This window comes from Nelusetta ayraudi, unplaced genomic scaffold (genome assembly GCF_046127955.1).
Source record: "Nelusetta ayraudi isolate G7.1 ecotype Tasmania unplaced genomic scaffold, CSIRO-AGI_Nayr_v1 ptg000164l, whole genome shotgun sequence".
Taxonomy (NCBI): Eukaryota; Metazoa; Chordata; class Actinopteri; order Tetraodontiformes; family Monacanthidae; genus Nelusetta; species Nelusetta ayraudi.
Genome location: NW_027466214.1, coordinates 332,367 through 344,995, shown reverse-complemented (window position 1 = coordinate 344,995; position 12,629 = coordinate 332,367). Strand labels below are relative to the sequence as shown.

Here is a 12,629-nt window from a genome sequence, read left to right as displayed (position 1 = left end):
CCTGCTCTAAGGAGCACAGGATTGGCAACGGAGACATGTGAACAGGATTTACTGTTACTGCTAAAATCTATGGCTTCATTGACAATACTGTCCTCATTGGCTTCCACAGCAAAGGCTTTTGTTCTTGCTGGTCGCTGCAGCTCATGTCTTTCTTCTTCTTGGTAGCCAAACTGCAGCTTGTGGTTGCTTCAAATGTAAGTTGCAGGTATCAGATAGAAATTGAGTTCTCTGGTCCTCAGATTGCTAAACTGTCAAGATTGTTACAGTGTATAGTGGTTGTTTATCAGCTAATAATATTAGACAGTTATTTTATTGAAGAAGCAACAGGTGGAACTTGTTACATTTTCATGTTTTGGTGGGGAAAAAAGAGAAGAAAGAGAGCCCCACACATTAATGTAGCACAAATTTCAAACATCATTTTATTTCAAAAGTACACAAACAGGACTGATGTTGCTTGATAAGGCAAAGCTTATATATTAACAACCACTCACATCCAGGAGGACTAAAAATTTCAGAGTCACAGTTTATGGGTACCACTTTGAAAATAAATAAAACTCTGTCATATATATGTATATATATATATATATATATATATATATATATATATATATATATATATATATATATATATATATATACATATATATATATATATATATATATATATATATATATATATATATACATATATATATGTATATATATGTGTATATATATATATATATATATATATGTATATACACATATATATAAATATGTATATATATATATATATATATATATATATATATATATATATATATACATATATATATATATATACATATATATATACATATATATATACATATATATATATATATATAGATAGATAGATATGTATAGACTAAAACTTAGACTTTATCATCATGGAAAAAAGTAAAAATAAAACATTAGACAAACATTTCATTACAACCTTGATCTTCTGTATTTTGAATTATTTTTTCTTTCTTTTTAAATCCTCAGAACATTAACAACTGTCCTGGAAAAGTCTTTTTCCCCTTGGGCTTCAATGCCCTGATCCAAGTCCAGCTACAAACCCCCAGCTCTTTCGCTGCTACCTGAAGGGACTAAACATTGTGTGCATGTCAATGGGACATCTTGTGCATTTCAATAAGCTACTATGTGCATCATACGCAGCATTGCTATGTTTCAGAAAACGGCATAACTGTCGGGTGGGTGGGGGGGCTCTGCATGCAGCTTGTGTCGATCCTTCTGACTGGTGACTCGTGCGGAGGAACCGCCGGGGCTGGAGGGGAGTTGGAGTTAGGCATGTTTAACTAGAGTGTGTGGGTGTGTGTGCTGTGGTGGGGTCACTTCTCTCTGCCGTGGGTGCTTTTCCTTTTGCGAGGTGAGCCGAGCCGAGCCGAGCCGGGCTCTGGGCAGGGGGGCGGGGCCAGCTGTGGTCACCTGTGGAGCAGCACCAGCAGGACGCAGAGCAGCGTGGCTGGGAGGGATGGGGCGAGGCCCGCCCCTCGCCCGCAATCCATGGAGTTCTCCTGGGGGACGAATGGGGTGAGATGATGCAGGGGATAAAAACACAAAATACAGAGTCGGTTGCTCACAAAAGATGCGGTGACATGTTTTGTATTGTGTGAGGATTTACAGTGTTTTCCGACAGTGTCTCTGGCCTTTCAATGAACTTCAACGAACCACACGGAGTGAGTAGCGTTTGCTCAAGTTTATTTATTTATTTTAAATCAAAGGGGTGCTTTTTTTCTACACCTTGTTGAAATTGGGTCCCAGAGAGATGGAATATGTAGATGTCCAACTTTCATATCAGTGTTCATGACCCTGAATGCATCTTCTCTGAAAAGATGATACCATAGCCTCAACTCCCACTAGGCCCGCCCACTTTTACTTTGGAGCACACTGTTGCACGTCTTTGAAGCTGTAGTTGTGTGTGTTTATATGGCAAGATCAATATGGTGATCTATGTCTTTTCTTTCGTTTTATGTCTAATCTGTGGCTGCTCCACAGCGACACCTGCAGGCCTGGCAAATATACTCCAGCGTTTCCAGCGGCCTCGTGCAGACAAACACATTTGTTGCTACAATGTTCCTGATGTATTTGTGGGAAGCGGTAAACAGATGAAAAATTATAGTCTAGAGAAATGTGTGTAATATGGGAGCGTAGTGTGTGTGTGTGTGTGTGTGTGTGTGTGTGTGCGTGTCTGTGCAGTACCTCCGGGTGATAAGGGTGACATGTATCTGGGCGTCTCCTGTCTTTCTGCATCTTCAACCTCTCACATTTGAGGGATTCATTATGTGCAGCTGAGGTTAAGGAAAAGGATGGCCAGCAGGGGGCGTATCCTCACCGGGTTAGTTTACACAGCACATATTTTCATACACAAGATGAAGGTATCCCCCAAAGTGAAGCACAGGAAGATGTTCCTGTGATTGCGGTGATATTCGACTCCCCCACGTCTGCCCCTCTCTCTGCCCACGCCTGCCCTTCCAGCGCTCCAACCACAGGTCCACAGGTCTTCACCGTATGCGCTGTTCACTGACAGGAAAGTCCTGGCAGAACTGCGTAAGCTAGATTGTAAGAAGCCAGCTGGCTCGAATGATTTGGACCCCTTTTTCTTTTGTATGGTAGCTGCATCCGATCTCTGATCTGTTCAACCTCTCCATCCTGACCGCTGAAGTCCCATCTCCCTGGAAAATGGCCCTGGTGCGTCCCCTCTTCAAGGGAAGAGGTAATGCTGATCCTGTCTGCTATGGGCCAATATCCATCCTGCCATGCCTGTCTAAAGTTCTGGAGAAACTAGTGAACAAACATCTTACTGGCCCCCTGACTGCTCATAGTATTCTCTCTGATGTGCAATCTGCTTTCCACTCGGGCTTTGGTTGTGTCACTGCTAAGTCCTAAATGACATACCCTCTGCCCTGGACTCCAAACTAGACTGTGCCGCTATTTTCATAGATCTTGCCAAGGCCTTTCATACGGTGGATCACAGCATTCTCACTGACAGACTAAGCAGCATCGAGATCCACGGCCTTTCACTCTCTTGGTTTGCAAACTACCTCTCAGGCCAATTCCAATGCATCAAATCTGGCAATCTCCTCTCACAGCCCCTCCTGGTCACGAAAGGTGTCCCCCAAGGATTAATCCTCACCCCTGCTCTCTTCACCAGCCACATAAATGACACTGTCCACTCACCTCTGACGCCTCTATCCACCTTTACGCAGACGATATGGTCCTGTATGCTGTTGGCTCCTTCCTGGTTGTAGTTATTTCCACTCGACAAGACAGTTTTCAATGAAATCCAACTAGCCTTCTCCTCCCTACATCTTGTTCTGAACACCAAAAAAAAACAAGGTCATGTGGTTGGGAGGAAAGGTGCTGCATCCTCGACAAGCCTCAATATCACCACCCTTGAGGGAACCTCACTATATCAGGTCACCGAATACAAATATCTGGATATCTGGCTGGACAACACACTTTCCTTTTCACTCCACATTAACAAACTCCAAGCAAAAATCAAAGCCAAACTTGGTTTTGTTTTTAAAATGGGTTCCACTTTCACTCCCTCTGCCAAACTCACCCTTGTCCAGATGACGATACTCCCATTATTCAACTATGGAGATGTTATCTACAGAGCCGCCTGCAAGAGTGCACTAGGAAAACTAGTGCACTGGTTTTCCTAGTGCACTTTACTACGCCACCATCTGGTTTGCTGTAAATGCCCCCTTCAGAACCTACCATTGCTTGTTCTACTCCTCTGTCAACTGGCCTTCCCTGCACACCCGGCGAGCCACCCGCTGCTTCATGTTAAATGATATAAAACTCTCCTTGGCTCATCCCCTCCTCACCTCTGCCACCTGCTACAAACCACCTCTGCCCCATTCAAGACACCTTCTGCTGGCCTCATTCTCCTTAAAACTCCCAGGACTTCCACTGCCACGGGTCAGTCTTCAATTAAGTCCGCAGCAGCCACCGACTGGAAAGCACTCTTGCCACTGTTTCTCACCCCCCCAACCTTCCCTGAGTGACATACGATGTTGTTTTAATCTGTATATATATAATCTGTAGAGTGTTTTTAGCTCACTGTTCTTAACATGTTTACTTTGCAGCCCTCACTCCCCTTTCCCTCAGGCTGTTATTGTAAATAAGATATATATATATATATATATATATATATATATACATATATATATGTATATATTTGGGCAGGCCAAAGAGGAAACCAGAGCCTAAGCGAAATGACACTGCAGTGAGAACTGTGCAACAAAATAAACAGCATGCATGCGTGTACATGAGTTTGGCTGACAAGCTCCAAGTTTTTTTTGCATGTATTTATATATTTATTTTTGTGAGTCTGACGTCACTCTGAGTCATGTCTGCTATTGATCAGTGTCCCATTGTTACGCCTGCTGCATTGCGTAACTCACTCCGTGGTGCGCTGGGGGAGGTCGGAGGTTAAGCAAACCATCCGTGGCTTCCAGGCAAATTAAACAGCCCAGTCTGTTCCGATCCCTCTCGTTGTCCAGAGACACAAGGTGCTATTGTGACGCTGGCCAGTGCAGACGTCTGCAGGAGAGAACGGCTACAAGTTCGTACACAGTCACAACATGTTCTGTGAAAAGGCAGTGTGCCGTCCCTGAGGCATTATTTGATTTTTTTATTTACAAATTTCTCCCTCTGATGATTGTTTCCTGCTTATTTCCGCTATAAAGTTTGAGTTGTGGCATCGAGAGGACCTCAGCAAGCCAGTTGTTGAGCATTGAATGAAAGTTCATGTTTTTGGCAAAGTGCCATCACCTGCTGTCACACTCTATGGGCTGTGAAGAGCCACTGAAGATGGTGCTCAGAAGCATGGTGCCGACACCGTCAAGTTCGTCAAAAGGCATTTTTATGTGGATGATAGCTTGCTGTCTTTACCATATCAAGCCCAAGTGATCGACCCACTTCGACGCACACAAGCCTCACCTGCAGAGCCGAACCTCCGCTTACGCAAGTGACTGCTTGACACGAACTGTCAAGCAGCTTTCCCACCAGAGGATTGTGATCTAGTCAGCAATGAATTTGCTACTCTGGGAGATCACTTCGGAGACATTCACCTACTCAACAGTGACTGATATTAAACCCTTTACTAGACAAGTGCTCTCTACTGTCAACGGTATTTTTGAGCCAGCTGCATAAACGCTCTCTGGTGCTTTTTCAAACTCAGAGGCCCTGCAAAGCGGTTCCAGTCTGATTATGGGACCAACTTTACCGGAGCATGCAGGGAGCGAGAGTATTTACCTTCCCTGCAACAGTGACAAACGTGGACAGTGCCATGCAGAAACCTTCAGGTCGGGGACCAAGTTCTCCTTTGAGGAAAGCGAGCCACTCGCAACTGCTGGCCGATGGCCATGGTGACTGCGGCATTCCCTGGACTGCGGATGGTTTCCTGAGAAAGGTCGAGGTGAAGACAAGTGACCAAGGCAATGGGAAAACCTTCCTAAGGCCAGCTGCAGAAGTTGTCAAAGGATTGACAGACAGGCTTGACTGCAGCTCATTGTGGCCTCATGTAGGCCAGGAGGGGAGTATGCAGCCCCTGAGGCCTTCTTCTTTCTCCTGATTATTTTTTCCTGCTTATTTTCGCTATAAAGTATGAGTTGATTGTGAGAACGATTTACTTTGAAGTTGAGTCCTTTATGATGTCACTTCCTGTTTAATGACACTTCCTGGTTGTTCAGAAAGGTGGCAGACATGTTTCACATGCTCTAAATGTAATCCTCCTCCATCTGCTAAGAAACATCATGCAGGCAATGCCGTAAGTTTATACATGTAATGTCAGGAATGTTAAAAAATATAAATAGTAATGTTTTGTTGTAAACTACGTTGTGAAAAGTGTTGTGAAAGGGTGTTTAATTATGTTTTACTGCTACTTAAAGTGAATATTCTGATGTGAATTCATGTTTAAGGTCATGTATGGTGTCATGTTTAGTTAAGCACAAATGCTGATTATTTTATTTGCAGTTTTCACCATCACATTAAGTAAGAAGAGTGACAGGTGACAAACTCGGTATTTAGTCAGTTTCGACACACTGCACGAAAACCCTACAGGCAGTGTATCACAAGCACACTCAGGAATAGCTAGTGACTCGCTAGTTAGCTAAGCTAATTGCATCTAGCCATGTGGCGTATTGTGTGTTTGGTTTATTTGCGATCAAATGTTGTCTGTGGTTTTTACAGTCATTTTGAAAATTGAAAATGTGAAAAAAAAATTGAAAGAAAAGTATCAGGTCTCTGCTTTCTGCTCTAGCACAAGGTAGCATTGCTTGTACAGTGCTCAAGTCAAAATGAGCGCGCTAGTCTCTCATTAGCGACAGCGAGAAGTGTTGGAACTTGATCTCGGTCTCGTCTCAGCATCGACATTCTTTGGGCACGATGGGATTTCAGAAACCAAGCAAGTTGGTCCTGGTGTTGGCACAGCCACGTTATTATTACAGAGCCCTCTTCAAATGCTCATCTTGAGCTGAGTGATGTCTCTCCAATACGATCCCTTTGTTCTGCGAGTTGCACAGTCCTGTCAATTCTAACAGTTTTGGATCCTAGCCTCGACCTGGTGTGAGTTTCTGTCTTAGTCTCAACACCGCTGGCCTGCTTGGTCTTGGTAAAGGCGGCCTGGGCTACATCACATACCTTACAGTGAGTGCATTACACTGATGTACTGATGGAAGTATGTGGAACGCATGCAGGCTCGTCCCCTTTGGACTGAGTTGTCCATCACAGTCGTGAAAGCTTTATTACGGTCGTTGCTTCACACATTTTTCCAAACCTGGCGAGTGCATCTGCAGACCCCTCAAATCATCATCCGCTGTCACGCAGGAACGCACTCGGACACCAGAACCTGCATATCCGGGGGGGCCCTGCAAAGACCTTTTGCCAAAATAGCCTCTGGCCTGCCAAGGATATACATGATCTCGACGGGGTTCATGGTGATTGGCTCAAACATGCTGCAGTCACACTTGTTGTCCACCACCACCATGAACAGGTTGCTGCTGGGGATCTGCTGGATCACGAAGGACCTGCCAATCACAGCCAAGGAGGACAAAGAGAGAGGGGGAAGGGGTGGGGGACGGGAGAATACTCTTTTGTTTATTTTGATATCATTCATTTAGAACATGCAAATAACTGCTATTAAACAATTATTCGATATAACATAGTATAGAAATAAAATTGAAGGAAGCAAAGTTAATAAAACACAGAAAAGAAAATAAGTGCCCTCTTCGGAAAGTAGTGGGGGAAAAAAGCACAGCTCTCAGCCCTTTCTCTCTCGCTCTCTCTCTCTCTCTCCCTCCTTGTATATATACATTTATACACACACACACACACACACACATATATGATAGACAGTAGACGCCGAAACGATCGCTGCATGGCGCTGCTTCCAGTCTGGTGTGAACGACACCATTGGTTAACAAGGGCGCTGAAAGGAGGCGGGCTTTGTTCCGCGGCCGGTGTGAACCCGGCCTACGCATGCACGACAAGAAGAAGTAGAAGGCGTCGTCTGTACAGGAGGGCTGCGGCTCGCGCACGCTGATGTGAATCAGGCGTTAATCGTGCATTTAAAAAAATTAAGTGAATGAGTTAACTTCGACAGCCCTAATGCATAAATAATACATAAATGATTTAAAAAAAAAACATATTAATTATGGCCTTTATAATGAATTAATTGTAATTGTATTTTATTCGCATATCAATATTTGAGTTGGTAACAGAGGTTTGGAAGTACTTCAGGTATCTGTACTGTGAGGAATTCTTTCATTCAACTTTTTTTTACTTTTACTCCCTAAATGTGTACACAAATATCTATGTCCTCCTTCTTACCTTAAACAAAAAAAAAAAAAAGCAGCTAACTTTAGCGTTTAGAAGCATTTTAAATAATTTATGTTAAAGGAAATTCACTATCTTGCTTGAAGTGGAGCCATTGGAACTACGCAGGTGTGTAGTTCAATAGAAAACTGGATCATATCTTAAAGGGAGATTATTTGACTGCCTCGGCCTTGGTGTCACTGTTCAGTATGTTTTCAGTTCAAGAAAAATGAAAGTGTAGGATATAACATTGGCTATTGTTAATATAAGTGTAAACATCCAATAATGGTTGATTGGTCATAACTATGACTGATTACAGTTGAAAAAGAACAACATTGACCTCTGCTCCATTCACTCCAGATTATTCTGTCACAACTTTTACATTTTCTTCAAAGTTATCAACAAAGGTATTGTTTCTTTACCGGTCCAAAAACATTTCCGAGTTGAACCAGTACTTCATACCAGATTGTGTTTCTTAAAACAAGTACCAATCAATCAATCAAACAACTTTTATGTGTACAGCGCTAAATCACATCCTAGGACGTCTCAAAGCGCTTTGACCAATCAGAGAAAAACCCAACTGGGCCCCCGGAGCCAGCAAAGTGCCACAGTGGCCAGGAAAACTCCCCTGTGGGCAGAAACCCAGAGCAGATCCAGACTCCAGAGGGCCGTCAGCTGCCTATGACCAGTTGGGGTGAGAAGGAAATACAAAAAAAAAAGAAGTATCTGTCCTTTTACTTAAGTAGGTCGCCGACTCTGCTTGGTTTATTCGGCACTCTGACGTTCTCGTTAGCTCCGGTGCTCGCACAAGCTTCTACTTGTTTTGCAGTCAGGTGGTACCGGAGGCTCGAATAACTGCGGTGGAACGCAAACTCGTCGGGCCACCGTTTGCACACATCTCGGCTTCCATCCACTCTTTTTAAATAAAATACTCATCCGACTCAAGACCAACCAAGACAAACTATCCCTGTTCCTGGTCGTCTCTGTGAGGGCCAGAGACCAATGAGGTATTGCCCAATATAAAGGAGAACCGAAGACAGGCCAATAACCACGCTCTCCCCGGGACAGTGGCTGGATCTGACCCTCCTGTTGGCTGATTTACAACGCTGGAGCGGAGAAAGGAGGCCGAGCACGTGCTCCTTCCTCTATTTAGTGCAGCGGGGTGATCTTTTGAGTTTATCATTCATCAGATACAACTGAATGAGAGCAGGTCGCCACATACCTCAGTCAGCACATGCAGGCAGGGGGGAAACAGAAAAACAAAAACTGTCCAGGGAAATATTTCCTCTCTTAAGTGGAGGTAGAAGCATGGAGGGAGGGGGCCGCTAGGTCAAAACTAATCCGGCATCAGGAATATCTCCGTCTTTACTCATTCAATCCCACAACCAATTCATCTGAGCACAAGCGGCCTCCGATCCTCCAGCTGCACGCTAGTAGTGCAGCTATCCCACCAGTGACCATCCAAACCAGTGAGCATCCAAACCAGTGACCATCCAAACCAGTGACCATCCAAAGCATCCAAACCAGTAACCATCCAAACCAGTGACCATCCAAAGCATCCAAACCAGTAACCATCCAAACCAGTGACCATCCAAACCATCCAAACCAGTGACCATCCAAAGCATCCAAACCAGTGACCATCCAAACCAGTGACCATCCAAACCAGTGACCATCCAAAGCATCCAAACCAGTAACCATCCAAACCAGTGACCATCCAAAGCATCCAAACCAGTGACCATCCAAACCAGTGACCATCCAAACCAGTGACCATCCAAAGCATCCAAACCAGTAACCATCCAAACCAGTGACCATCCAAAGCATCCAAACCAGTAACCATCCAAACCAGTGACCATCCAAACCATCCAAACCAGTGACCATCCAAAGCATCCAAACCAGTGACCATCCAAAGCATCCAAACCAGTGACCATCCAAACCATCCAAACCAGTGACCATCCAAACCAGTGACCATCCAAAGCAGTGACCGTCCAAAGCAGTGACCATCCAAACCAGTGACCATCCAAACCAGTGATCATCCAAACCAGTGACCATCCAAACCAGTGACCATCCAAACCATCCAAACCAGTGACCATCCAAACCAGTGAAACCAGTGACCATCCAAAGCAGTGACCATCCAAACCAGTGACCATCCAAACCAGTGACCATCCAAACCAGTGACCATCCAAACCATCCAAACCAGTGACCATCCAAACCAGTGAAACCAGTGACCATCCAAACCAGTGACCATCCAAACCATCCAAACCAGTGACCATCCAAAGCATCCAAACCAGTGACCGTCCAAACCAGTGATCTTCCAAACCATCCAAACCAGTGACCATCCAAACCAGTGACCATCCAAACCAGTGATCTTCCAAACCATCCAAACCAGTGAGCATCCAAACCAGTGACCATCCAAACCAGTAACCATCCAAACCAGTGACCATCCAAACCAGTGACCATCCAAACCAGTGACCATCCAAACCAGTGATCATCCAAACCATCCAAACCAGTGACCATCCAAACCAGTGGCCGTCCAAACCAGTGACCATCCAAACCAGTGACCATCCAAACCAGTGATCATCCAAACCAGTGATCATCCAAACCATCCAAACCAGTGAGCATCCAAACCATCCAAACCAGTGATCATCCAAACCATCCAAACCAGTGAGCATCCAAACCATCCAAACCAGTGAGCATCCAAAGCAGTTTCATGCAAAAGAAAATGAAAAAAATGTAAAAGAAAATGATATTAAATCAAGTCAGTTTCAATCGGGGTGACTTTTAGAGTGGCTGATGTTTAAGAATGTCTGCTCTCGCCCGCCAGATCCAACTCAGCCGGCTGATAAAAAGCAGAGCGGCGCGTGAAGTGAAGAACCCAGGATGTGACGGCGCAGCTGCTCGTTGTGAGCGCTGACAGCTGAGACGGAGATCAAAGGTGGACCAGGCAGCCTCACAGTCATTCAGTGTGCAGCCGTCTAACACACACACACACACACACGTGGCGGAAGGTGTGTGTGTGTGTGTGTGTGTATGTGTGTGTGTGTGCGTGTGCTCTTCTCGACATCATCTCGTCGTGACTCGGCTCGTATCGACATCAAAAATCAAAGCTGTAACTTTGAGGGAACGATGGAACATGACAAAAAGAAGCAGCCAGCAGACAAGGGCCTTTTCTCCAAGACTGCAGGGGGCGCTCAGCTTCCCCTGGACCAGGCTGTCAACACACAGCGGGGACGACATCTCCATCTTGGACAAAGTCGCAGGCCAACGTTGATATTTATTGAAAAGAATCTTCCTTCAGGTAGAACAGAGAACCTTTTTATATGGAAGCAAAACACATTTTGCTTCCACCTGAATTTGGAACGAGAAAAGTTTCATATTATACAATAAATAAATAAAAATGTCATATTGCTCACATGAAAAATCCAATTTTCAAAAGAAAAATAAAATGACTCATCCAAATAAATAAGAAATAACTAAAAATTGTATGCTTATTTTTTATTTGCAGCCTTCTGATTTAAATTTCAACATTAACCTTTTTTTCCTATGGGCTGAAGTCATAATAATATCTGCATATGCATTTCTGCAATGCACTTAAGTAAAAAAGAAAAAGAAAAAAAGAAAAGAAATACCATTCATGGAAACATTTGTTGATAATTTAGAAAATGTGAGAAAGTTGTGACATAATAATCTGGACTGACCTGAGCAGAGATCTGAATATCTGGATCCTTTCAACAGCTTTGGTACTTCAACTGCGGCACAACCACATTGTAATGGAAAATACTTATCAGCCATTATTGGATGTTTACACTTTTAATATTAATGACTCATTTTGTTTATCTTTCTTCTACTGGAAACCTACTGAACCTCTAAAATATTATACATTTTTATATTGAACTTAAAGACAGCAGAGTTTAAACACTGTAGCGCTACTTCAAAAACAACTATAATAAATAAATGAATTACTGTGAACAATATTTTATCTTTTAAACACAAAGGTAACTAGCATGTTTTTCCAATAGAAGAAATAGAATAGGAGTGAAAGTTTAAAAAAAAAAAATAGTCAGACACAGTCTGCACAGACGCAGTGTGACAATGACAGCTGGGAGGGGCTCCAGCAGACCCCCGTGACCCTGACCTCAGGAGTAAACGGGTATGGAAGATGAATGAATGAATGAATGTATATATAATATAGTATGTATGGAAAGTAAACAATAATGGAGCTCCAGTGTGCTGCTCTCGTTGTGCTCTGAATGATTTTTCTTTCCAGACTGTTTCGAGCGTTTGCAGGTCATTTGGAGCATCACAGGCTTTTGATGCAACGTCCATGTTACGAGGAGATGTTTGGCAAGAAGCGTCTCCTCACTGCTCCACGTTGAACCACGACTCGCGTTAGCCTGACAGTCCGACGACGAGCTACTAAACTTCCTACGACGCTAGCCAACACAATATTTGCCCCAAGGGCTGTGGCTACGGAAGCCTGTGACGTGTAAACAGCTGTGTGATTTCAGAACCGGTCCGAGCCACGGTGAGACCACCGAGACACCGAGCCCAACCCCTCCCCCTCCGGCCAGGTCTCGGACCGGCTGGTTGCTCCGCACCACAGTTTGCTGGTTTGTATTCCCACCAGCCCAAAAGGTCCGCACCAGGAACTCTTTTTGGTTTGGTCCGAACCAAACCGGGCAGGTGTGAATGCGCCCATGGCATCAATTCCTCCATCTGCTGTGGATGAGAGCAATGTTTAAGAGGCTGATCGACAGGTTGACTGAACGCAGGGAGCTGCAGCAGCT

At 44.1% G+C, this 12,629-nt stretch overlaps 1 protein-coding gene across 2 annotated transcripts in view; it reads right to left on the bottom strand.

Annotated features, from left to right (window-relative positions):
• Positions 1–6,389: 6,389 nt before the first annotated feature.
• LOC142880273 (voltage-dependent calcium channel subunit alpha-2/delta-3-like) overlaps positions 6,390–12,629 on the bottom strand; it is a 125,005-nt gene continuing 118,765 nt past the window's right edge. For both annotated transcript variants that reach the window (XM_076014059.1, XM_076014060.1), the window contains one exon: positions 6,390–7,058. In XM_076014059.1, coding sequence (XP_075870174.1) covers positions 6,851–7,058 — 208 coding nt within the window. In that variant the 3' untranslated portion in view covers positions 6,390–6,850. The remainder of the gene's footprint in view (positions 7,059–12,629) is intronic.